The following is a 26,672-nucleotide window of genomic DNA, read 5'->3' on the forward strand; positions in this document are numbered from 1 at the left end:
TCTTTTCTTTCTTTCTCTATTTTCCTTCCTCCCTCCTTCCCTTTCTCCCCCTTTCCCGTCCTCTCTCTGTCCCTTCTCTCTCCCCCTCCCTCCCCCAATGTGACCTTCCCAGGCCACTTTGTTTACATCACGCTCCCAGCCCTCTCTCTCCCACTCTCCATTTTCTTTTCCTGCACGGCACCTGTCACCCTCACACATACCGTGTACTTCTCTATTGGTTTGCTTTTGTCAGGCAGCCCCTCCCCCCAGCAATTTCCATGTGGACAACGACTGACCTCCCAGCACCTAGAACAGTGCCTGGAACACAGTTGGTACTCAAAGAATATTCTTCTCCCCTTCCTTCATCCTTCTTCCTCTGCATCCCCACTGCGCTGTGGGAAGGGAAAAGGGTTGTACGTAAGACATATCCCTGGCTTACAGGAGCTCATGGCCCCCCGCCCCAGAAAATGGGTGACTCCAGAGGAAACTTGTGCCCCTACCGACTTCATCTCCAAACTTCCCCAGCCCTTGCCTCCTGCCCTCACGTCTTCCTTTGCTGTGCACTTAGATGTCTTTCTCTGCAGCAGTGGGTGCACGTATCTGCAACCAAATCCTCCTTCTGCCCTGCCCAGAGGAGGCAACCAGCATGGAGTGGTGACATAGGACAGCCCCGAGTTTGAATCTCAACTCAGTTTCATCTGTAGGATGGAGCTCCGTTATCTACCTTGCAAGGGTTCCATTGAGAATTAGAGCACATCTAAAAGGTTTAGGGGCACCTGGGTGGCTCAGTCGGTTGAGCATCCACCTTCGAATCAGGTCATGATCTCACCGTTCATGAGTTCGAGTCCCACGTCAGGCTCTGTGCTGACAGCTCAGAGCCTGGAGCCTACTTCAGATTCTGTATCTCCCTCTCTCTCTGCCCCTCTCCTGCTTATGCTCTCTCTCTCTCTCTTTCAAAAATAAATAAACATTAAAAAAAAAAAGATGTCAAAGAACAAGGATATGAGAAGATATTTACAAAATATTAAGTGAATAAAGCAGCTATATGTCAATATTACAGTATGAATCTCTCCCTCTTTCTCTCATATTGGTGCTGCCTCTAGTGGAGGAATTACAGGTGGTTCTCTTGTTTTTTTCTTTGTGTTTTCTGTACTTTTTTTTGAATTTTGTTAATATTTATTTATTTTTGAGAGACAGAGGCAAAGCGTGAGTAGGTGAGGGGTGAAGAGAGAGGGAGACACAGAACCTGAAGCAGGCTCCAGGCTCTGAGCCATCAGCACAGAGCCCGATGCAGGGCTCCAACTCACGAGCCGTGAGATCATGACCTGAGCTGAAGTCACGCGCTCAACCGATTGAGCCACCCAGGCGCCCCATGTACTTTCCGTATTTTCTAAAATCTCTACAGTATACTTGTGTTACCTTTTTAAAGAAAAATTAGAAAATCACATTTTGACAAAATATGGACAAAGCATAGGTTTGACTTAAATTCTATGGTTTACTCCTGTCAAGATCACACACATTGACCAACAGACCATTCCCGATCAAGCTTAACGAACTTGTGAAAAACTTAACTGTTCTGATCATCTTTTACATATGTTTTCTTAATACCCTTTTTTTCCTTTTTTTATTACAAAATTGTTTTAAGTTTATCTATTTTTGAGAGAGAGACAGAGCGCGAGCAGAGAAGGAGCAGAGAGAGAGGGAGACACAGAATCTGAGCTGTCAGCACAGAGCCCAACACGGGGCTCGAATGCACAAACTTTGAGATCATGACCTGAAGCCAAAGTCTGACTCTTAACCAACTGAGCCACCCAGGCGCCCCATCCCCCCCCCCTTTTTTTTTTCAGGAATAATTTTAGACTTACAGAAAAGCTGCAAAGATAGTACAGAGTTCCCCTATACCAGGAACGCAGTTTCCCCTGCCAACGTCTTAACTACCCAGAGTACATCCGTCACAACCATGAAACCCACATGGGCCCAATGCTATCAACTAAACTTCAGACTCTCTGAGGATTTCCCCATTTTTTCCATTAACGTCCTCTCTCTGTTCCAGGATACTATGCGTGGTACCACACGCTCAGCACTGAGTTGTCACGGCTCTCCAGGCTTCTGTGGTGTAGGCCAGTTCTTAGACTTTCCTGGTTTTTCATGGACCCTACATGACTTTCGTGACCAGAAAAAAAAAAAGGGATGGTGGTGATGGCGGTGATCACGATCACTATCTAGGAATTCCTCTCTTGTTTCTCTTGGGGGCGGGGGAGGCAGATAATCCGGCTTTTTCTGTCTCGGGTCCCAGGACCAAAAGGGGAAAGGCACGCTGCGCGGTACCGATGGGATGCGCAGAGGTCGGGGCTCCTGGGCCCCTGCCCACCGCCCCCGCCCCCCGCCCCCTGCCGCTGTGTCCCCGGTCCCGACGCGGGGAGCTGCGGGGGCTCCCGGGGGCAGGCGAGCCCCGAGCCCGAGGCTCCCCTTGCCGGTTGGGCGAGCGCGCGGGCGGCACCCGGGTCAGCTGTTCCGCCACCCCACGCGGCCGCCCCGCCCCGCCCCTGCCCGGGTCTTATAAGCCTCTCCCTGCGCCTCCCGACGGCCGAACTGCCCGCTGCCCTCCCGGCCAGGCGCCCCCTGCAGCATGATCTGGAACACCAATCTGCGCTGGCGGCTGCCGGTCACCTGCCTGCTCCTGCAGGTGGCCCTGGTGGTCCTCTTCGGCGTGTTCGTGCGCTACGACCTCGATGCCGACCCCCACTGGATCGGCAGTCAGCGGAATGAGAACACCACCAGCGACATGGAGAACGAATTCTACTACCGCTACCCGAGTAAGTCCGGCCACCCCGCAGGCCCCGCAGAGGCGGACGGGCAGGTCCCCCACCCTGCTCAGAGCCCTGCCCGCCGCACCTGTGCAGCCTGCTGCTCGGGAACAGGGGGCGGGGTCCTAGAGGAGGAGAAGCTGCCCGCAGCCCGCTGGCCCTCCCCTCGCAGCCTCCCCACGCGGCACCTGCCAGTATCTGGAGGGCACGCTTGACAAATGGCCACATGTGCACCAACTCTTCCCTGTGTTGAAGCGATAGGGAAAGCTCGCCAGGGTGAGCTCACTCCAGGGGCCATCAGAGGCCCCCAACCTCCCCATCAGAGAGCCTTACTTGTCCTTGAAAGACCTAAGTCCCATCTCAGTCACCAACCAGGGGGTGACCCTGGCTCCCTTGTCCAGCTGTGCCCGTACTGGCCACTTCAGGAGGTAGGTCCGATGTCAAGGGCTGCAGGGATGGCTCACTGACTTGCCAGTCCTGCTATGGGGAGAAGCATATGGGACCAAGGCACCTAACCCTCATCTGGCCTGGAAGGGAAGAAAGAACAGCCCTCATTCTCTGGTATCTGCAGTGCCGGGGTTAAGAGCATGCCCTTGGAATCACCAGACCTCACTGCTATCATGGTTCTGCCATTAACCAGGGGGATAAGCCTTAGGAAAACATCAACCTCCCTGAAACTCCGTCACATCTGTCCAGCCACATCTGTCCACCATAATAGCACCTCGCGTGCAGGCATGGGGTGAAGCTGGGGTGAGACAGGGCACAGGAAGTTCTGGCACAGTGCTGGGCTGGGCATGGAACCCGCACTTCCTAATGAAGCAATTACTGGAGGTGCACAAAACACAGATGCCCTAGGACTCAGGAGCTGGAAGAACTGGTCCAAGGTCACTCAGGTTGGCCCAACCTCCAGACCCCTCAGCCCAAGGCTCTTCCCATGCCCTTGCGTTTTCTGATTTTGGACACCATCTACCAGCAGCCAATGACAATCATTCCAACGGTTGGTGCGCACAGAGTCATGGACTGTTAGTTTCCGCGGGGACCGTAAAGCTCACGTGCAACAGCCACCTAGGCCGGCTGGCGTTCCCTCCATGGCTTGAAAACCCTCAGCGATGGGAGCCTTTGCTTCCAGAAATAACATTTCACTTAGCTCCAAATAAATAACTGCATACATTGAGGATGACAGCCTGCATGAAAAAAGACAAGAGTGGGGGGCGGGGGTGCCAACTCAGTGGGAGCCGGCCATATTAAATGGCTGCCAGAAAGCGAATGCCATCACGGGTTACATTAATAGAAATATGGCGCTTAGCAGAAGGGAGGTTATGGAAGAGGAGTGTGCCCTGTGCTGGTCGAAACCACAGCCTCTACTGGGCTCCACTCAGAGTTGTATTTTAAGAGACCATGACAGCTGTGGCCTTAGAATTAAGACTCCAGATCCACTCTTCACTGCCCACCTTTACTCTCCTTGGACAGATCTGGCAAACGGAGAGGCAGGACAGCTTGAGACCATCCTTTGCCTGTTCTACTTCACTCTGGCTCTTGCTTATCTCTCGGCCATAACCAGCCCTTCAGCAAAGCACAGGGGACAAGTTCTCCCATGGGCGTTCATAGGTCCTTGAGGGGTCCAGACAGTGGAAGGTCTCAAAGCCCTAAAATAGGAGCTACAGAGCCTCCCCAGAGAGGGTTGCGGTCCTCACATCTCCCCAGCTCCTATCCCCACTCCATCCACACCCACCTTCCATGCCCCACCGTCATCGATTCACCCAACAACCATTTATCCATAGGGTGGCCACGTAATTTGTCAACTAGTGACACTTTTGAGAGTGAGGGAGTGGAGAGGTTGCGCTCATAGTAATTCACCAGACCAGAGACGTAAACCACAACCGTCCCAACAGACCAAGACTCAAGGCCATTGTGGATGAACAAGTTGCATATCCTTGCTTTCTGACCCCGAAGGGCTCCCAGACTCATGGAGGGCACCCCAGCGCCTTGTCCTCAGTGATGTCAGGCTCTCTGGGCAGAAGAGATCTGAGACAGCTTCCTGGAAGGTGGTGGGATGGTGAGGAGGGGTGAGGCAGGGCAGGTACGCCAGGAGCAGGTGAGTGGTGCAGAGTAGCCCAGCGGTAGGGTTTGTGAAAGGGTAGGAGGGAAGCTGCTAAGGGGGATGAGACAGCCCCAGCCACCAAGGAGGGCTTGAGTTTCTCCTGCTAGTTCCCCTTGGCCATCAACAGGAAGTGACAGAGAGGAGAGGAGTAGAGGGAGAGATGGCCGGCCTCCGGACTCCAGTCACGACAGCTCAAGCCACCAGACGTGCGTTCTCTCCTTTGACCTGCCCCCCCCCCCCAGCCCTGCCAGGAAGGCGCTGTTGGGACTCCCATGTTATAGACAAGGAAACTAAGACCAGAGAGGGGGTGACTAGGAAACCAGAGGGCCAGGGCAGGAGCCCTGGACATCCAGGCACGTGCTCCTGGACCACTCCCCTTCCTTCAGGTTCACCTTTCCCTTTTCCCCCTGCCCAGCCCTTCTCAGGTCCACTGGGTCATGGTGGCTGTGGTTCGGAGTTAGAGGGCACGTGGCCTCCTGGTTCAGGTGGGACCCCAGTGTGGCAGTTCCCAGGGGCAGAGGATGAGGGCACACCCTTGTGGTACCTTCTGGGTTGTTGGCTCCAAGCTGTCAACATAATGGGCCTCATTCAGGCCCAGGGGATTAGTGGAGCCTGCTGGGCATCTCGGGTTTCCAGCGGAGTCCAGATCCAGCCGGCTCGGGCTGGGGCTCAGGAGGGCCCAAGGGCTGCTCCCCACACACAGGCCCCTCGGCAGGCAGCAGGCACAGAGCCAGCTGGAGGCTTGCCCCAGCAGTGCCCTCGGAGGCCAGCGCTACAGGCACCTGCTGCTGAACACAAAACTTCCCCGTGGGCTGGTGCTCTGGGGCCCGAGAGGCCGTTGGCAGGGTCTGGGGGAGGTTAGCCCCTGGGAGTGATCAGAGCCTGGGTTCCTGAAGCTTCCCGGGAAGACTGAAGGGGGAGCAGGACACATGTTCAGAGATTTGGCCAAGGAATAGTTTCAACTATTAGAGCATTTAAATTCCTCTGTTCTCTCCCCACTTACAAGTGCTTTTCACACGCTCTGTCAGGCAGGGCATTTCTGTCCCTCTTGTGGTGCAGCAAGTGGACGGTAGACATTTGCCCAACACTCTCGGGGTGGCGTCCGTGACCCAGGCAGGGACCAGCTGAGCCCTCCCACCAGCAGCCCAGCTGCTTTCCCGGGCCTCTGCCCCATTGCCAGGAAACCGTGCAGTGATGGGGTGGTTCTGTGGTCAGCTCTGAGGCGTGGGAGAGGTGGGCACGGAGACTTGGGCAAGTGAGGGACTGGCCAGGAGGTCTCAAAGAAAAGTCTGGGCTAGACTGGCCTACAGTGAATGGGAAAAGGGCGGCCCCAGGTTGCACCAGGCGGGGCACCACCCTTTCTGTGCTGGTGCAGCAGAGCGGAAGAAGCCGCTGAGGCCCAGAGGCGAGGGGAACTCTGGCCTCAGATTTCAGAGATTTCAGGGACTAGGCCAGCTTCTCAGGGGGAGGGGGGCGGGACCCATCCCGGGGGGTGAGGAAGAGTGAGCTAGGAGGGGGGTGGAGAAGGGGAGAGTGGGGTACTGCTGCCCCCTTGTGGCAGCTCTTGTGGCTGGCACGCCAGCTGGAGTCTTCAGCTGAGAGACCAGACTCTGGGCCAGCAAGACTGCTTGTGTCACCCCATGCTGGGGAAAGAGGGGGGAAGGGCAGGTATCTCTGCAACTTCCACTGTCCCACAGCAAGTTGCCAACTCAGTGCAAAACACCTGGACAATCTTGAAGGAGACAAAGAGAAATTGTAGCTGATATTACCCATCAGTTGCTAAAGAGCCAGGCCTGTGCCCAGGATTGGATGAAGTCATTAAATGTGCACCGTAAACCTCTGGGGTGAACACCACCTGAGCCCCTGTATTACCCTCCCCACCCCACCCCCCATTTTACAAAAAAAGAAACTGCAGATCAGAGGGATTATGTCCTTCCTGAAGGTCACACGATTGGGACTTTCAAACCATTACTGGTAAAAGCGTTTTAGGAACTAGCACCAAACTTTATGAAACGTAAACTATTCCACTGTTTTATGTCTGGATTCTAAATTAGGACCAGTTTGGGAGATAAAGAGAAAGGGAGCAAGAGAATGAATGGGGAGGTGCCCAAGGAGAGGAGAAGGTGGCGTCCGTGTGCCTGAGGTGGGGGGAGAAGAAAGAGACACCAAGAAAGAGAAGGTCAAAGAGAGAGGTTGGGACACCGGAGGAGTCACAGAGGACAGAGAACTGGCGAGAGGGGGCAGGCAGGGATGATGCACGGAGAAGGGGAGGGCCTCAGGGAGAATGAAGGCAGCCCCGAAATTGCAGTACCCCCCAGGAGGGCCCCCCCATACCCCACCCCCTGTCCCTGCCCACAGGGTTCCTTTCTGCCACCAAACTGCCTCTTCTGAAAAGGCCCCCACCCTCTGTGACGCTGCCTCTTCCCAGGGATTCCTCCCACCCCCGCCAGCCAGCGCCTTCCCTGTCCCGTCTGCTAGCCTCAAAGGCAGGCCAGTTCTCAGCTTCTGTCTCCCCCTCATCGTGCCCACATTCTGACTCACATTTCCATCTGCGGGCCTGCCCAGTCTCACATCCCCGCTCCACCCCACACAGCCAGGCTCCGTTCCTCCCAGCTGCCCTGTCGACCCTCACGATCCACCACCGCCCCCCCCCCCACATCCCCGTGGTCATCTTCAACTCCAAGGACACCAGACCCAGCCCCTCCCTCCCACTCCACAACTGCCTCCGATCCCCTGTGTCTTCCAGCAGAAGCCCTGCCCTCCTGCCAGCTCCCCTCCCCGGCTGCTGCGAGTGTCCCCTCCCTCTTTCACACCTCTCCTCCGGTCTGCCACCCATCCGTTCTCCCCAAGAATAACCATAATGCCACGTATGGCGCTTCAAGCGCATTAGCTCAGATTCCCCCACGACAGTTGGAAACGTGATAAACCATGAAATGCGATAATGCACGCAATCAGCTGCACACATCGTGAAACCGACACCAAGCTGCTGTTTGTTCGCGCAAATTCGCACAGGTCTCCAGGCAGGAGCTCAGAGCGCCATGCTGGGGTGAAACCCACAGCTCTCTTACATCAGCTTGCACGCCCCCTGCCCCGGGGCCTGCGGCGTGCAGGGCCTCCTCCCTCAGCCGCTAGCCAAGGGGGCTGTGGCCGTGGCCTGGGCCACAGGAAGGCCTGCGGGGGGGGGGGGGGGGGCTCCCCAGACACGGTCAGAGGTACTGGGGACCAGCAGAGTGAACAAAACCTACCGGGAGGTTTACAGTCGAGTGGGCTAGACAAACACACCGTTCTGCAAACTGTAATAAGAACCAGAAAGGAAAGAAGAGGGAGAGAACCCACTTCAAACCGGGTGGTCTGGAAAGCCTCTGTGATGAGGCAACATTTCGTTGAGATCTGCAGGAAGAGGTTCTGGCCGTTTTGTGGGAACAGCATCCCAGGCGGAGGGAAGGACACAGGCAGAGACCCCGGAGTAGGACTGAGGAACATGGAGGCAGGTGCAGCTGACACGTGGGGGGAGGGGGGAGGAATGAGGAAGGAATGGAGGGGGCAGGCCAGTGGGCCCTGCAGGTCCCCCCCACAGCCTTTGTCTTTTAACGTTTTACTTGGGAATAATTTCAATTTATAAAAAGTTGCTAAAACAGAAACAGCACAAAGAACACTGTATACTTTTAACTCCGATTCAGCTCCCTGCTCCTCCTCTCCCTCTCTGCACAGAGACGCAAACACATACACTCTTTTCTTCTCCGAATCTTCTGAGGGTGGGTCAGACACATCATGGCCCTGTCACCCTAAAGATTCCCGGGATGTTTCCCGAGAATGGGGGTATTCTCTGCAACCACAGTAATCAATTTCATAAGTGTACATTGTGCAATACCTTAATATACAGTTTCTATCGAATTTTGTCAATCTAATTTTCTAATTAGTCTCTAACTTTCTCAATAACAACCTCTATAGCTCTCCTCCCACTCGCCCCCTCACTGCCTGCCCCCCTGCCCCCGCCAGGCAAATCCAGGATCCAGTCCTGAGTTAGGTATTGAATGCAGTAGACCTATTTCTCTTTATCCTTTTTTAACCTGGAACATTCCTGCGGCCTTTCTTTGTCTTTTATGACGTTGATATTGCTCAGGACTCCAGCCTCACCCCCGTTTCTAACAGCATGTTACTCATTTTCTGTTTGTCTGATGCTTCCTCACGAGTAGAATGGGATTATGCCTTCTGGGCTGGAATACCGTACCGGTGATGTGTCTCCTTCAGGGTATCACATCTGAAGGCGTGTGCTATCCATCTGTCCCTTATTGGCGATGTTAATTTTGATCATTCAGTGAAGACCTTGCCCTGTTTCTCCACTTCGTAATTACTGGGTTTTGTTTGGTTTTTTTTTTTCTACCTTGTAACTTGTAAGCAGTCCATGGGGAGACTCTTGAAGACAATGCAAATGTTCTGCTCTTCATCAAAATTTCTCCCTGGATTTAGCACCCACTGATGGAATCTTTACTGTGAAAATCACGATTTTCCAACTTCAGCACTCATTCTACATTTAACCGTCTGGCCCTCGGCATTCTGGTACAAGCAAGAGCCCTCCTCACGATCTCATTTACTTCCGACTTTGAGTTACTGTTTTTGTAATGGTTTTAATTCATTACAGTACCTAATTATTTTGATGCTCAAACTGCCCGATTTGGCCACCAGGAACCCTTCAGTCTGGCTCCTCTGTGTCCTGTGACACCTATAATTCCTTTTAGCGTCTTATTTTTTGTGACTATCTTTGCTTCCCTTCTGTCCTTTTCTGGGAATCTAGAATCAGGCAACGTTAGCCCTGGAAGAACAGTTAAGATCATTCTAATCCATCCTTTGGTTTTATGGAGAAAACTGAGGCTGAAGGGAAGTGTCTTGTCAGGACCACACTGTGAGCTGATGAGAGTTGGTTCAGAATTCAGAATTAGCCTATGCCTAAGTAACAATAATAAAGCAACAATAAATAATGACACTTGTCCATTTTGAGCACCTATCATGGGACCGACACTGTTAGGTACTTTACATACATATCCGCATTTAATCTCTGCAGCATTTGTGACTAAGCATTCCAGAAGGCGCTGAGACCCAAGTGTGTTACCTGACTCTCCAGAGTCATCTGTCTACCAGATGGAGGAAACGAGTCCAAATTCAGGTCTCAGTGATTCAGGAAAGGGTACTTGCTGGAGGTGGAGGTGGGAGGAGACCTTCACGGGAGTGATCAACTCATGTGCTTCACCAGTCAAGATGAGACTAACTTCTCCGTACTAAAGTGATGGAGTTGAGGGGGCAGAGCGCAGAAAGTCTGGGTTCTGGACCCTAGATTCTACGTGTAATCCACAGCCTGGCCCCCATTTCAAATGCCCAGCTGCCCACCTCCACCCAGGGTGTGGATGGAAAAAGGAAGCTGCCATCTCCTGAGGGGACACCCAGGCCTTCCTTGGCCTTAGAACGAGTGGTCTCAAGTGGGAGGCTCACCCTGGTTTCCCCCCAGCCCAGCCCCCTCCAGAGGTTCTTGGGACAAAACGGGGGTGGGGGGTGGGTGGGGTTAGCGGCTGTTCTATGCACAGGAAGGTCATTCATTACTGCCCCTGGCCCCAGGATCCGGATGCAGACATGGGAGGAGGGGGCTTGGAAGGCTACTGGGTGGCCAGTGGCCCGGAAGACACAGGTTCTGCGCGGGGCTTTGCTGGCCCAGACCCAGGGCTAGGGCGGGCTAAGCGACCGAGCCCCCCGGCTGCACTCTCCCCGCAGGCTTCCAGGACGTGCACGTGATGATCTTCGTGGGCTTCGGCTTCCTCATGACCTTCCTGCAGCGCTACGGTTACAGCTCGGTGGGCTTCAATTTCCTGCTGGCGGCCTTTGGCATCCAGTGGGCGCTGCTCATGCAGGGCTGGTTCCACTCCTACAAGGAAGGCTACATCCACTTGGGCGTGGAGAAGTGAGCGCGGGGCGGGCCCGGAGGGCAAGGGGCGGGGCCGGGGCGGGCTCTGCAGGGATGGGGGCGGGCCCCGGGGACTGGGGGCGGGGCCCTGGGGAAGGGGGCGGGCCCGGAGGCGGGGCCCGGGGTGAGGGGCTGGCCCGGGGGCGGGGATCACCGGGCGAGAGGGCGGGTATGCAAAAGAACATTCGTCAGCCCGCGGGAAGGCCAAATCCACAGAAAGGGTTCAGAGGCAAATGGCCATAAAACCACGTTTAACGTGCAAGCCCCTGCTGTCACATATAGGGCACCAACCGGGGATCATAGGCCAGGTGTCTGAAACTTAAAACATGCCAAATACTTGCAAGATGATTAATTCACTGAAGCCAGTTAATGAATCCACGACTTTAGAGAAACTGGAAAAATAGTTGACTAGATAGAACATGGTCGGAGCCAAGAAATTAGTCTTTTGTATAAAATCTTTGACAAGAAAGTCTCACTCCCAAAGCCGTGGATCCAAAGTATGAAAACACCTGTAATATATTTCATTGGCCACCACAGCCAAAGAGCTATGGCTGAATGAAAAACAAAAGTATACAACTTTTTAAAAATCTCCAAAGAGAATTATTATGAACTTCGTGAGTTGGCAAGTTTTGGGTGAACCAGTGATTGGGTGAGTTGGTCACTTGACAAATTGAGTTTTGGCAAATTGGCTTTCAGGGGATAGATTTTCAGCAACTGAGCTGGAACCCATTTTTGGTGCTCAGGACTGGATGCTCATGTTGTCCCTAGACCCTCCTCCTGGCTCCTGTGCCTACTTGAAGAGACCTCCAGGTCCCACCTGTCACTCTAGGGTCATGGCTCCCCTACAGGCTCTGCCCAAAACTCCGTGGGCCCTCCTAAGAGGTGACATCCGAACTTCCATCTCCCGGCAGCTGGAGGCCCAACGTCAGATGGGTCTTCTGGCTGCAGTTGTGGGAACATCAGCAAATAACTCGGCCTCTCTAAGCCTCCATGTTTCATCTATATGATGTGGCTACTAACAGTACCTGTGTGGCACAGGAGGACATGTGCTGTACCAGGCGGCTATTTCTGTGCCTGGCACTTAGTAACTGTCATGATTCATTCAGCCGGGCCCTATGGGAGGCCCTGGGGACACAGCCGTGAACAAGGCTCGTAGTGAAGCAGACGCTCCAATGAACATCCTCTGTCTTGGGAGGGACCTGACAGAACGGCCCCCATTCCACTCCCTGGCCCTACAGTCAGCTGGTCTCTTACTTCTCACCTCCTGATTCTCACACACACACACCTGAGCGCGGGGCAGGGGCACTTCCTCTGGCTGCGAATGGCTTGCGGGTCTAGCCTCTACTGTCCCTACACCCACCCCTATTAACAACTCTCCTGACTCTGCCTCACAATCCAGGACAGCTTTGCCGCTGGCCCGGCCCAGGAAGGCCTGGGTTAGGAGGCACGTGGATGGAACCAGGGTCTCCTTTGGCCGCACGACATCTACCTGGCTGTCTGCTTCTCCATCAGCCTTCTGCTGACCGGCTAGGCTTTCAGGGTCCAGACTTAAGAAGGACCTAGGTGTTCCTCTGCTTCTGTTCTCTCTGTTGGCCTTCCTGCCCCCTCCATCCAGCCCCCAGCTCCCTACATCCTGCAGGAAGCCCTCTCTCTCTTCTCTGGACACAGATCCTCTCTCTCGGGTAAGGACATGAGAGCTCAAACCCAAGCAGAGCCCTGGTAACCAACAGAAGAGGTGTGTTTAGAGTGAGATCTAAGAGTCTGGAGACAGAGACCACATGTGGGTGGAGGAACCAAGGAAGGCTTCCTGAAAGAGGAGGCAGTCAGAAGAGGTTCTGGAAGGGCAGGTAGAGGACGGAGGGCAGGGCGCGGCTCCAAATATGCAGCATGTTCAACAACAGCCGCCAGATGACTTGGGTGCCTTGACCACAAAGTTGCCTGCAAGGAGGGGGTGCTGAGATGGGGTCACGAAGGAAGGGCATGGCCTCTGGTATGTGCCGTTGCCTTGCTGGACCCTTCACCTGTTACTTAGAGTACCTTTAGGATGTTATGTGCCCTTACGACATCATGACACGGAGGCTCAGCAAGGTTAAGCCCCAAGTCCAAATCCATGGATGACCAAAGTCCAGATTCAAACCCAGGGCGTGGAGCACAGCTTTTTGCTGCTGCCTCAGCCCCTCCCCTGACCCATCTCCCCACAGCCTCATCAATGCGGACTTCTGCGTGGGCTCTGTCTGCGTGGCCTTTGGGGCGGTTCTGGGCAAAGTCAGCCCTGTCCAGCTACTCATCATGACCCTCTTCCAAGTGACCCTCTTCTCAGTGAATGAGTTTATCCTCCTCAGCCTGCTAGAGGTGAGCAGGGATCAGAACGGGGGTGGAGATGGAAGGGCCACTTGGGGTGACAGCAGGGAACTAGAGAAAGGGAGGGCTGGGGAGATATGCCAGCTGGATTCGGTTCAATGTTGGCAAGTCACGTAACCTTCTGAATGTCAGTTTCCTCGTCTCTAAAGTGAGAGTAATGATATTTACTGGGCAGAGCAGGGGCCCCTCATGTTGGTTGTCTCCCTCCTTTCTCTTTCCTGCATATTGGGTGGAAAGAGTGGGTGTTCCTGAACATAGTCTCTCTTTTTTTTTTTTTTAACACTTATTTGAGAGAGAGAGAGAGAGAGAGAGAGAGAGAACAGCATGAGCTGACACTGCAGAGCCTGATACAGGGCTCAGTCCCACGAACTGTGAGAGCATGACCTGAGCCAAAATCAAGAATCAGACATTTCACCGACTGAGCCACCCAGGCACCCCCCTGAACATACTCTTACACACACACACCACATTCACAGATTGGTCTCCCAAGAAAAAGACACAGTGTATTGAGGGCTACACATATGTAAGGAAGGAGCCTTAGGGAATATCCAAGGTGGACGTGTATCGCTGCATAGGTTGTGCACTGCACGACTCTAGAAGTGACAGTCACATGTATTCTGGCAAGAATCATGCCCCTTAAAGTTGGCCAATTCAATGAACCAAGTAAGGGGTGCCTTAGACCTCTGACTCTAGCTCAGATACTTCTTTGGTACCTTTGCAGGGGTGAAGGTCATTCAGAGACTTCATCCATTTCTTAGCCCCCAACTCCTCTACATTTGGACTCTGCCTGGAACACCCCCACCCCTGAAAAGGGGTAGAGTTTTTTTGCTTTTGTTTTTTTTACGTGACACTACATCCAGTCATTCATTTTGTCATTTTCTTCAGCCACCAGACTGACCCAGGCCACCATATCTCTACCTCTTAACTCACCTCCTAATCTTCATCCTTGCCCCACTCACCACCACAGGCCAATCCCCACCAGCAGCCATGGAGACCTGTTAGTAATGCGTATGAGACCAATTCCCCTGATTAAAACCCTCCAGTAGCTTTTAAAATTTCACTTCAAATAAAATCCACATTTGTTATAAAGCCCTACATGTTCTGCCCCCAGCCTCTCTCTCCAGTCTTATAACCTACTCTCTCCCCATCTTTCTGTGCTTTGGCCATACCCTCCTGTCTGTTCCTCAACACGGCAAGCTTGGTTCCCCCTCGGGGCCTTTGCTCTTGCCTGGAATGCTCATCCCCCAGTCATTTTCATCGCTGAGGTCTCAGCTAGAATATCACCTCTTCAGAGAGGCCCTCCCAGATTCTCCCCCCTATACAGTGTTGCCCTCTAGCTTACCCCCCTACCCCACCCTAGTCACTATGTCTCACATTGACCTGGTTTATTTTCTTCATAACATTTCTCCTTCTCTGATAAACCTTATCTGTCTGGACCATCCGTGTCCCCAGCACCTAGTTCAATGCCTAATAAGTGCTCAACAAATATTTACCAAGTAAAAACCAAGACTCTGAGTCTGACTGCATGTCAGGTAATGCCCCGGGCACTCTCACTCAGACCCCGAGGAGCTCACAATCTAGTGAGGGAACCAGGAGGTACACAGTTACCATGCAGTGTGATGAGAAGTGAGGTCAAGGGCTTGGTGACACGAAGGAGGGTGCCTGAGCCAGCATGGCAGGTCAGGGAGGCTTCCTGGAGGAAGAGACATCAAAGCTAGAAGTCAAGGAGAAAGCAACCAGGCAAAGGGGTGAGGCAGAGGAAACAGTGCAAAGGCCTTGAGGGAGGCCCACAGTGAGTGGTCTCTGGTGGCTCCATCTGGTGGAAGGAGGGTGTGCTGGGGGAGGGCTTGGGGGGGTAATGGTGGAGGAAGGGGGGCAGGACACGGATCATCAAGGCTCCTGGAGATGGTGTTGAAGAGTCACGAGGGCAACTTTGTCATGACGGCAGTGGGGAGCTATGGAGAGTTTCAGATGGGGGAGTGGCACGGCCAGACACACGTAATAGAAATGCCACTTCGGCTCTGGTGAGAACAATGGCTGGGAGCAGGGAGCCCTGTTAAGAGGCTGTCCGAGTCACCCTGGTGAGAGATCATGGGACTGGGGCTGGGGGTAGTACCAAGAGAAGGAAGTGATTCAACAGATAGAAAGGAGGGGAATACACAGGCCTTAGGGACTGGGTGTGGTGGGAGGCGTGAGAAAGAAAGAAGCAAGGCTAGGCGAGGGGTGGGCAGTGGGGCCAATGGGCATGATCTGAAACAGTGAGAATCCACAGTCTTGGGCATGAGTCGAGAGACCCTCAAAAATCCCCCCAATCTGCTACAGAAATTCGGTGTGTAGTTTTTTGGTTTTGTTTTTTTGAGAGAGAGGAGAGAGAGGGGGTGGGGAGAGAGGGGGGGGGAGGGGAGAGGGAGAGGGAGAGGGAGAGGGAGAGGGAGAGGGAGAGGGAGAGGGAAAGAGAGAGGGAAAGAGAGAGGGAGAGGGAGAGAGAGAGAATCTCAACCAGGCTGTCAGCACAGAGCCTCACTCAGGGCTTGATCTCACGAACTGGGAGATGGTGACGGGAGCTAAAATCAACAGTCGGACGCTTAACAGCCTGAGCCACCCAGGCTCCCGCTACAGAAATTCTTTTAATGCCTGACAGTCTTCAGGCCTGTCTCTGTGCCAAGTTAAAATACATCACTGCTGACATGTCAGGAGCACTTGCCCTTGGCTGAGCCCTGCTCTGAATACTTTATGTGGCTTATCTCAATCCTCATCTCTGAGAAAGGCACAATTAATACCTCCACTTTACAGATGAGAAAGCTGAGACTCAGAGAGGTCATGAGGGCTCATCCCAGGTCCCAGGGTGCTGGGAGAGGCACCCACCAGGCCGGGAACCAGGAAATCCAGGCCTGTCAACAACCCCACCACTAAGCTCTGTGACCTTGGACCATACACTTACCTCTCTGGCTGGATTTCCGCATCTAAAGTGAAGGAACGAGTCTGTGATTGATTGGAATTTCCCCCCAACATGGCTTCTGAGTGGGGAGGAAGAGGAGGCTGGAGAGAGGGGAGGGGGGCACGCGGAGGAAGGCTAAGTCCACGAAGCACCTGTTGAATGCCAGGCTCTCACCGGGCGCTTTACACAAGTTGTCTGATTTAACCCTCGAGACGGCCCTGCTAAGTCACCGCCCTCTCCCCCACTTTGTAAATGAGGAGCTTCAGACCTAAAGAAATCCAGAGGCACGGAGTGGGGGAGGGCAGGAAGGGACAGAAGAGGAAGAAACCTCCCTACGTGCTCTGACTGTGGGAGACAGGAGACAGGAGACAGGAGGGTGGGGATGGGGTGGGTGGTGGAAGGTCAGCTGGGAGGTCATAGGCAGGATGCTGGCAGTCTAGATCGAGTGGTGCTGGGCCAGGAGTGGCTGCGTAGAAAGACATATGGAGGGGGTAGGGCCCAGGGGGAAGGGAAGGGCTCCCAGGAATGAAGATAAGGCAGAAGCTAGTGACCAACTAGGTGACAAACTAGGGGGGTGCCCTAGGTTCTAAGTCTGCTTCACCTCTTCCCGCTGGGTGACTGGTCAAGGTCCTCTCCAAGGCTGGGTTTCCTGATCTGGGCACAGTCCCATCTGCTGGGTGAGGATACTCTGGCATTTTGCCGACGGGCTCACAGCCTGGGTTCAGGGATCCCTGCTTTCTCCTCTTCCAAACTGATTGGTCTGTGGGGGGCCCCGGGCTCCCATCTTGCAGCTTGTGGAATCAGAGACAGATGGACGTGTGTGTGTGTGTGTGTGTGTGTGTGTGTGTGTGTGTGTGTGGCGGGGAAGGAAAGTGCTCACAGGTGGGAGGGAGAGACAGTATCACAGCCTCACCGATCCCTGTACCCCAGGTGAAGGATGCAGGGGGCTCTATGACCATCCACACATTTGGCGCCTACTTTGGGCTCACAGTGACCTGGATCCTCTATCGACCCAGCCTACATCAGAGCAAGGAGAGGCAGAGCTCTGTGTACCACTCGGACCTCTTCGCCATGATTGGTGAGGGCTGCTAGAAGGACTGAGGGCTACCGTGATGGGTGAAGGTGGCCATGATGGATAAGGGCCATCATGATGACTGAGGGCTGCCATGATGGGTGAGGACCACCATGAGGAGTGAGAACCACCATAATGGGTGAGGGTCTCCATGAGGAGTTCAGGTTCCCGTAACTATGCCTGATCTCCATGTGGTCTGGAGGGTGGTAGCCAGTTCCTCTGGGGAAAGGGCAGAGGGGGTTGCCTGTAGACATCTCCAGGATCCCAGATGATGGTCCCTTTTTCCCAGGGGGCTGGAAGAAGTTGGTCACTCATCCTGTTTTCCCTAGGATGCCCTAAGGCAGACAAAGTGGAACTGGTGACTCCATCCCCTGGGTCAGGGCAAAGTGTGAATTCCTACTTCCTGTGTCCATTCATTCCAGAGAACACCTATCAATCACCCACTCTGGTCTCCTAAAACCCAGCCCTGCCTTCAAGGGATTATTACCAGATCATTACCAGATAATCTCCCAACAGTGGGGGGAAAGATTCTCCCTCATGGTGCTGTGGGAGCAAGGTGGGAGGCATTTAGCCCAGTTACGGGGTCAGGCTACACTTTCTGGAGCACAATCAGGAAGTAAGGAAGGCAGGGAGGATGTCGTAGGAAGAGCCCCAGCATGAGTAAGGCTGTAGGGTGGGAAGCTGCTGGGGCGCGGGAGTCATCTGAGGTCTCTGGAACTAAAAAGGGCAGGAGGTCTGCCTAAGTTCTGTTGGGCCCATCTAACACCTCTTCTCCCGGGCCCACCGGCCCTGTCTGGTCTGGCTAGGCACCCTCTTCCTGTGGATGTACTGGCCCAGCTTCAACTCAGCTGTGTCCAAACACGGAGATGCCCAGCACCGAGCTGCCATCAACACCTACTGCTCCTTGGCAGCCTGCGTGCTCACGTCGGTGGCACTGTCCAGCGCCTTGCACAAGAAGGGCAAGCTGGACATGGTGAGACAGGGGGACGGGGAGCGTGGGGAGCCCGGGGGGGGGGAGGTGCGGCTCTGACCGCCTGTGCCCAGTGGGCACTGATCACCACGCCCTTCCAACAACTCCTTGAGGCTCGAAGCATCAGGATTATCACACCCACCCTGCAGAGGAAGAAACTGAGGCTTGGGGACAAATGATTTGTTCGGATTACATAGCTGGGTTTTGGCATAGCCCAGAACCAGATTCTCAGAGATTGTTGATCTCTGAGCAGCAACTCCTCCTCATTCTCCTCCCCCACAGCCTGGGGTGCTGACAGCCGTTCTGGGCTGAACACCCCATCAGACCTGCCCCGTAGGGTTGCCAGGGGCACCTCCCTCTACCAGGCTTCTGATCTTCCAAACACTGGCCCTCAGTCTCTCTCTCTCTTTTTTTTTTTTTAAGTTTGAGATGGGGGGAGAGAGAGAGAGAGAACGCAAGTGCATAAGTGGGGGAGGGGCACAGAGAGAGAGGGAGAGAGACGGAATCCCAAGCAAGCTCTGCACTGTCAGCACAGAGCCCGATGTGGGGCTCGAACTCATGAATCATGAGATCATAACCTGAGCCAAGATCAAGAGTCAGATGCTTGGGGCACCTGGGTGGCTCAGTTGGTTAAGCGTCTGACTTCGGCTCAGGTCATGATCTCGCAGTCCATGAGTTCGAGCCCCGCGTTGGGCTCTGTGCTGATGGCTCGGAGCCTGTTTCAGATTCTGTGTCTCCCTCTCTCTGACCCTCCCCCGTTCATGCTCTGTCCCTCTCTGTCTCAAAAATAAACGTTAAAAAAAAAAAAAAAGAGTCAGATGCTTAACCGACTGAGCTACCCAGGAGCCTGAGCCTTCTTAAAGCAACCTCCACCTGCATCATCCCATACGCTCAGAAAGGAAACCCCTTTGATGCTTGTCCACACCCCTGGGAGGTTGGTGGGGGGATATGGTTTCCCAGTGTCCTTCCTGTCACATCCCTGGGACAGACTGTTCTGTCATTAGTGGGGAGGGACCAAAGCCCATAGATGGTGGTAGATTCTTCTATAAAAAGAAGACCACCTCAGGGGCTCTGGCTCCACACAGACCCGGATCGACTTACCTTTCTGCCTCTTGCTAGCCGTGTGGTCTTTAACAAGCCACATCACCTCCCTGCACCTCAACTCCCTCTTCTGCACAAGCATCAAAAGATAACGGTCCTTACCTCCTGGGCTTGTTGTAGAGACGGACTGAAATCATCCCCGCAGCCGGCAACGCAGTACCCGGTACAGGTAGGCCTGGAGCCGTCGTAGGCCCACGGGCTCTGGCTCGGGGGTTTGCGCACGAACAGGCCTGATGTCGGCATACGTCACGGGGAGACCATCAGACATGCAAACCTGCGCACACAGGTTCACAGGGGACACGCAGACATGCCAGTAGGTCTCACCGGCAGGGACACATGATTTGTGCCCACGCACAGTGCCCAGGCTGCTGGTGCAGAGAACACAGGAGCTAGGCCCGGGGCCCTCTGCAGGCTCCTGGCTGGCTGAGACGCACTGTGAGTCACCCTTGCCTCCCGGAGCCAGAGCGTGGGGGGTGCAGGCTCCGGGAGAGGACTGAGCTCTGGCCCTCCCAACCCAGGTGCACATCCAGAACGCCACACTTGCGGGAGGGGTGGCCGTGGGCACCGCTGCCGAAATGATGCTCATGCCGTACGGCTCCCTCATCGTCGGCTTCATCTGCGGCATTGTCTCCACCCTGGGTTTTGTGTACCTGACGGTGAGGGCCCCCCCGCCAGGGCAGAGGGCCGGGGAACCCCGGGGTCTGTGTTTCTAACTGGCAGGGGTGGGCAGGTCTGGGGGCTGGAGGGTGCTGGGTCTCTGGGTATTTGGGGCCTCTGGAATCCCGGCCTCCCCACACCCCTGCCACGGCTAAGGGCCTGAGCAACACCCTTCTCCCCTCTCCAGCCATTCCTGGAGTCACGGCTGCGGATCCAGGACACGTGTGGCATTCACAACCTGCACGGCCTCCCGGGCATCATAGGCGCCATTGTGGGTGCAGTGACAGCATCCTGCGCCAATGCTAAGGTGTATGGAATAAAAGGGTAAGTATGGAGGAGGTGCAGGGAGCCCGGGCTCCCTCCTTCCTTCTCCATTCCTCCTTCCTGCTGTTCTGGGGTCCAACGTTGTATCTCTACCCCTAGCCTTCCCTAATCTGAACCACCGTCCGTGGGTCTCTCTCCCGAACCTCTGTCCTTCTTCAGGAGTCTTAGAGACCATCTGATCTGTCCAGTGCACATGGGGAGGCTCAAGCAAGGGTTTACTGAGCCTTGGTGCCCATTCACATTTGTGGGGCGACAGCAAGTGCTTCCTTGGCCTCTCTGTGGAGCCCTGACCTGCTCTCTGTCTCCACTCGAGGCTTGCCAATTTCTTTGGCTTTGATGGTTTCAAGACTTCCTGGGACTCAAGCATGCAGGGCAAGTTTCAGGCTGCTGGTCTCTTCGTGTCCCTGGCCATAGCCCTGGTGGGCGGCATCATCGTGGGTGAGTGGGAGCGTCTGAGCCAGGGAAGGTGGGGCCGCTGCGTGTGGGGGACCCACCAGCACGTACCAGAGGTCAGCTCGGAGGACCCAGGAATCCTGTGCGCTTGTGGCTGTGGGATTGGGTTGGGTTGGGGGTTGGGGGGAGCTTCCCATCTGTGGGAAAGGGCTGGGTAGGCAGAGAGGAAGTGGTTCCTGACCTCCTGTGACCCCCAACTTTCTTTAGGGGTCATTTTGAAATTGCCATTCTGGGGACAGCCTGCTGATGAGAACTGCTTTGAGGATTCAGTCTACTGGGAGGTGAGTTCCTGGAACTTGTTCTCCTGCCCAAAGGGGGTTCTGCCCTTCTCCACAGACCCTACTCACGTCAGCTGGGCTGGGTCCTGAGGAGCCAGAAGCTGAAGGTGAGGGACAGAGCCCCGCGTCACCTTACTCCTCCAACGGGAGACTGTGTCTCCTGGGGCGGGGGCGGGCTGAAGGCTTTATTCTAGAGCCGTAATTCCTAAAGTATGGCCCCCTGTGCTCCCCAGAGGCAGCAGCACCTGGGAACTTGTTAGGAATACAAATTTCTTGAATCGTACCCAGTCCTCCTGAATCCAAAATTCAGGGGGGAGGCTCAGCACTGTGTTTCAACAAGCCCTCCCCGTGATTCTGATGAAACGCACACCCGCCTCTGAGAACCACGACCTTTCTGTGTGCATTGGAATCACCCGGGGAGCCTTAAAGGTTCTCCAAGCCCCGCGAGGCTCCCAGTTCATTGGTTTGGGGGTAGGGCCTGGACATTAGGAGTTTTTGTTTTTTTGGTTTTTTGTTTTTTTTAAACTTCCCCAGGTGAATCCAATATGTAACCCGGGTTAAGAACCACGATGTGGTGGGGCGCCTGGGTGGCTCAGTCGGTTAAGCGTCCAACTTCAGCTTAGGTCACGATCTCACAGACCGTGAGTTCGAGCCCCACGTCGGGCTCTGGGCTGATGGCTCAGAGTCTGGAGCCTGCTTCCGGTTCTGCGTCTCCCTCTCTGTCTGCCCCTCCCCCGCTCATGCTCTGTCTCTCTCTGTCTCAAAAATAAACGTAAAAAAAATTTAAAAAAAAAAAAAAAAGAACCACGATCCACCTGGAGACCTTATAAAAATGCAGCTTCCCAGGCACCTGCCCAGGATTGTAATTCAGGAGGGCCTATGTGTGGGAACAACTTTCCAGCTGAGTCTGGTCCAGAAACTGAGTTCTGTGACATTCCATTGCTTTCTGTATCAGTACAGAGACCCAACTGGAGAAACGATGTTCTACAGGCTGAAAGTACTAGGATGTCACAGGACTCCATTTCTTTAAAAAGATGCCGTGATTTGGGTTTTCAGTGACTTCAGGGAGGCCTCCCTCCCGACCAATCATTGTTGAAGGCAATTACCTTCGTTAGATGGTGGAGGATGACAGCCACCCACACTTCCCCTCATGACAGGGGGCAGGACCTAACCTGTGTCTGTGGCCCCTGTGACAAGGGCCTGCCCATCACCGCCTTTCATGTGGCTCTGTATTTTTATTTTATTTTTAAAATAGTTATTTATTTTCTTTGAGATGGGGGAGAGAGAGAGGGAGGGGGGAGGGCAGATAGAGAGGGGGAGACAGAGAATCCCAAGTGGGCTCTACCCTGCCAAACCCACAGTGAGATCAAACCCACAAACCGTGAGATCATGGCCTGAGCTGAAATCAAGAGTCAGACGCTTAACCGCCTGAGCCACCCAGGTGCCCCTTGGCTCTGTATTTTTAACCACACCAGAAGTTTTCTGGGTAATTTCAACTGATGTCCATTAGAAGCCAATTTCATGTACATAGCTAATAATGCTTTTGAATTCATTCTCTTTAAATTATTTTTTAATTATAAAATGAATAGAAGCCCATTAAAGGAAATCTGGAAATAGAGAAAAATAGAAAGAAATCCTATCACCCTAATTCAAGTACTGTTAATGTTTTGGTTATATTTCCCTCCAGTCTTTTTTTTTTTTAATCCTCGCAGATTTTTTAATGTTTATTTATTTTTGAGAGAGAAAGAGAGAGAGTGTGTGTGTGAGCAGGGGAGGGGCAGAGAGAGAGGGAGACACAGAATCTGAAGCAGGCTCCAGACTCAAGGCTGTTAGCACAGAGCCTGATGTGGGGCTCAAACTCACGAGCCATAGATCATGACCTGAGCCTAAGTTGGATGCTTAACCGACTGAGCCACCCAGGTGCCCCAATTTTTTTTTACACAGTGGAGATTATATGCCCAATTTGAGATCCTGCTCTTTCTTTTTATAAGAAGTATTCTGTTATTACATTCTTAATAAACTTCCTTTTTTTAGCAGCATAATTATTTTCATCCCATTTTTAAAGTCAGAATTTAAACTATTTTAGACACCACAATTAGAAATCACACAGATTTAACGCCAATGAAATAAACTAAAAGATGTTATCAATTCCCATATATAGAAGTTCACTCTTGGTTCTGTTTTGATCTTTACAATGTATTCTAAGTTCACACCTTCTCTCTGCTGTAGTATACCTTTCAGCAGTGCTCCGTTTTGAGGACTGTAATTCTGTGTCAGTGGAAGTAAGCCACCATCAGGCCGTCCCCTCAGCCCCTGGCCTCTGGATGGTTTACCTAGGAGATGAGGTGGCTTTCCAGAGGATGAGGGGACACAGCTGTTCCCCAGGACCTTAGATGAGGAAATCTTTTTTAAGTTTATTTATTTATTCTGAGAGAGACAGAGACAGCGGGAGTGGGGGAAGGGCAGAGAGCGAGGGAGACAGAGAATCCCAAGCGGGCTCTGTGCTGCTAGTGCAGAGCCCGATGCAGGGCTTGAATCTATGCAACCGTGAGATCATGCCCTGAGCCAAAATCGAGAGTTGGACGCTCAACCAACAGAGCCACCCAGGCGCCCCAGATGAGGCAATCTTTGAGATCAAAGCTAAGCCTTGAAGCCGAGGCAACGCTGATCCACCCCATTCCCACTCCACCTACCAATCCATTTCTGCTCCCCCCCCCCCACACATCTCACCTCACCCCCCTTTTGGACCTGTCTGCTATTCAGGGAGCTTGCCATGCTGCCTCTCCCTGGCACATTACTCCTGCTCATCTATCAAGAGTGGGTTCAGCACAACCAGAATCCCCCGCCCCTGACTGGGCTATCAGCCTCTCATGTGCATTTGCAGCTCATATTGTCACTGTGCCTGTCACTTGAACGCCTTCCCATTGCTCTGGTGGGGCAAGGACTCTGTCTCGTGCTTGCAGTGCCCCAGCACCCTGGACAGTGGCTAGCCTGATGTAGGGGGCAGGACACCTGTGTGAAGGACCGCCCTGCTCCCTGGCATGCAATCTGCATAGTAATCACAAGGTGGCGCCCGCCACACACCATACGCTGCTCCTGACTTGCCCAGGCTGTGCTAGTTCTACCAGGGACACCTGCCTGGCCTAGGGCAGGGCCCTTGGAACTGTCCTCCTGTCTCTGCAGATGCCTGAGGAGCTGAAGAGCACTGTCTTACATCCTGAGGACTCCACCCTCAAGCCCGCGGAACCTTAAACTCCCAGGGCAGGTGAGAAGCAGGTGAGAGCGTGGGCAGGGTCTCCCGGTGGGTGCCCAGCTCTGGGAACTGGGTGACACCAGCAAAGGGGCAAAAAGAGAGCATCAAGAAATGCGGATGTGAGCTTCCACCCCTCCTGCCTGGATTGGAGCGGGCATGTGAGGGTTGGTGGCACTCAGACTCCTTGCAAGCTGGACAGGCACGGAGATATATGGAAGGCACTCTGAACTGGAAGGAATATATAGAAGGTGACCTGGGTGCACACTTGGCTTTGCTGCTTACTGGCTGTGACTTTGAGGATCTCTTCACCCAGAGCCAGAGCCTCAATTTCCTCATTTATAAAAGCAGGACTGACAGGCCTGGCTCTATTCAGTCGACCACCTTGGGCTAGTTCTACCTTCCTCCTCTGTCTCCTCTCTTCTTCCCATCAGCTCACAGTCTCCTTGCCCCCGTGTGGAATGCACCAAGCCCTTCCTCGTGCCTTTTGCATCCAACCCTCCACAGAGAGCTCTACCCGACAGGTGCAACTACTTCCCTCTTTTCCAACAAATGAGAAAATTAAGGCTCAGAAAAGTTCAGGTTCTCCAAGGCCACAGAGTGCAAGTAGAGAAACTGGGGTCTTAGCAAGTCATTACCCCTGTGCTCATTCGCGCTCTTGGATCCCCTGGAGCCCAGAGCTTGGAAAGAGCTGCGTCTAGGGCACAAGGCTGAGTGATGTGACCACTTGCCTCTAATGCCCACCCTGTCCGGAAAAGGCAAAGGTGCCCAAGGGGCTACGGCAGGACCCCACAGTGGCCCGCTGCTCTTGGCTCTCTCCCTGCAGGCTCCACAGACTGCCCCGGCCCTCCCAAAAGAGCGGTGCCGACCAAGCTGAGAACACAGGAGCAAGGCAAGCAGCACCCCACCTGCTGGCCTGGCCCAGGGCGCCCTCCACTTCTTTCTCCTTCATCCCAGGAGGCCTGCCTGAGAATGGAGACGGGAGAGCTCTAGACAAAGTGGGCATCCAAGCCAGGTTCTGGCTGCAGGAGGCCTGCCTCCAGGGGGTCTTGGTGGCCACATCCTGAGAACAGCAGGCAGGAGTGGGGCCGGCAGCTGGGAGTGGGCGCGAGCCATCCTAGGAGACAACTTAGCCGCCAGCCCAACTTCTGGGGTCTTCCACTCCCCGCCTGCCCCTCCGCCAGCACCTCCCTTGCTCCCTGGGCCGCCCAGACCTCTCTGTGCCATGCAGATGGCAGCCTCCGTGAATAAACGTTCCTGGTGTTCTTTGTAGAATGGGTGTGAATGCTCCAAACGGGGCCAGTTTGAAGGACAAAAGGACCCCAAAGACCTGGCCTCCCGCCCCTGTCCTGACCCTCCATACCAAGCTGCCACCCACAATGCGAGGGAAATCATCCTGGGATGAAGAGGAAGAATCCGGGGCGCTGGAGGCTGCTCCTGCTTGGGGCCCCCTGCCAGGCTCAGCTTTGGGGCTGGGGTCTTTCCCCAAGGCCCGTCCTTAGTTCACATCAACCACCCCAGAAACTCACCGACCATGAAAACTGCCATGCCCACCGTGCCCTCCGTGTGGTGTGACCCTGCTCCGTTTCAAGGGCACTCAGGCAGGGTGGGAGAATAAGGGAGGAGGGCTCCTTTGGGCCAATCCCCCTACCCCAACCCTTCCCTCTTGCTCCCTGCCAAGCCAGCCTGGACTCCACAGTTTGGATCTCACCACTTCTTGTGGCCAGCCACCACCCTGGGCTGAGTAACACACACTTCCCACCCTTAGGGGCCTCACAGTCTAGCTGAGGACCGACCTGACACCCGGGATCCACCCTGAACTCTTGACAGCCATTCCATGGCCAGGTGGCTTCCCAGAGCGGGTGACCTGAGCAGGGTTTTGGAGGCTGAATAGGAGTTTACCGGAAGGATGGCACGGGGACAGCCTGGGCAGAGACCCAGAGATCAACATAGCGAGGTTTGGTGTGGCTAAAAGAGATGTGAGGCAAAAGCGTGCCAGCTGGAGAGTAAGCAGCAGAATCCAGATCCTTTGTGGAGCAAAGACTCCAGGGAGGAAGGGGTGAGGGGAGAGGGAGGAGAAGGTCTCTCCTGCCTCCAAATCCGCCCTCCCCGCCCCCCTCACAATTCACACATACATACACACTCAGGGCTTCATTCTCCGTGCCAGAGGAGGTGGGGGGGGGGGGGGGGGAGGCGAAGGAGGGGAGGAGGGAGCTGAAATGCAACCTATTCATGTTCCCGAGATGTAACACCCCTCATTTTCCATGCTGGGTAAAGACAAAAACCCTTTACAACCTGTTTCTGGAACTTGTCAGCAGCTGCCAAGAGGAGCATGTTAATTAAACGTCGGCAAAGATGGAAGCTGGAGGCCCCGGCTCTAATTGGACAGTTTGCTTCACCGGATTGAAAAACATTGTGACAAAGGAGG

At 54.2% G+C, this 26,672-nt stretch overlaps 1 protein-coding gene across 3 annotated transcripts; it reads left to right on the plus strand.

Annotated features, from left to right (window-relative positions):
• The first annotated feature begins 2,544 nt into the window (after positions 1 to 2,544).
• RHCG (Rh family C glycoprotein) lies at positions 2,545 to 25,501 on the plus strand. Of its 3 annotated transcripts, none has more exons than XM_042987660.1 (11): positions 2,545 to 2,795; positions 10,651 to 10,837; positions 13,042 to 13,192; positions 17,070 to 17,217; positions 18,018 to 18,184; positions 19,801 to 19,938; positions 20,127 to 20,263; positions 20,577 to 20,701; positions 20,924 to 20,997; positions 24,178 to 24,270; positions 25,071 to 25,501. In XM_042987660.1, exons 1-10 carry the CDS (start codon positions 2,609 to 2,611, stop codon positions 24,244 to 24,246), a joined length of 1,383 nt encoding a protein of 460 aa, XP_042843594.1. In that variant the 5' UTR covers positions 2,545 to 2,608; the 3' UTR covers positions 24,247 to 24,270; positions 25,071 to 25,501. The 3 variants fall into 3 exon arrangements, with proteins under 3 accessions (XP_042843594.1, XP_042843595.1, XP_042843596.1); XM_042987661.1 differs by having other exon boundaries at positions 24,178 to 24,259; XM_042987662.1 differs by lacking the exon at positions 25,071 to 25,501 and adding an exon at positions 24,679 to 25,019.
• Positions 25,502 to 26,672: the final 1,171 nt, after the last annotated feature.

Source organism: Panthera tigris, chromosome B3, assembly GCF_018350195.1.
Source record: "Panthera tigris isolate Pti1 chromosome B3, P.tigris_Pti1_mat1.1, whole genome shotgun sequence".
In the NCBI taxonomy this organism is placed as follows: Eukaryota; Metazoa; Chordata; class Mammalia; order Carnivora; family Felidae; genus Panthera; species Panthera tigris.

What these genes read in the sequence shown, in the direction of transcription:
- RHCG (XM_042987660.1), top strand. Translation starts at nt 2,609, where the DNA reads ATGATCTGGAACACCAATCTGCGCTGGCGGCTGCCGGTCACCTGCCTG. An exon ending in TGGGTTTTGTGTACCTGACG is followed by an intron (nt 19,939 to 20,126) that starts GTGAGGGCCCCC and finishes TCCCCTCTCCAG; the next exon opens with CCATTCCTGGAGTCACGGCT. An exon ending in GGTGGGCGGCATCATCGTGG is followed by an intron (nt 20,702 to 20,923) that starts GTGAGTGGGAGC and finishes AACTTTCTTTAG; the next exon opens with GGGTCATTTTGAAATTGCCA.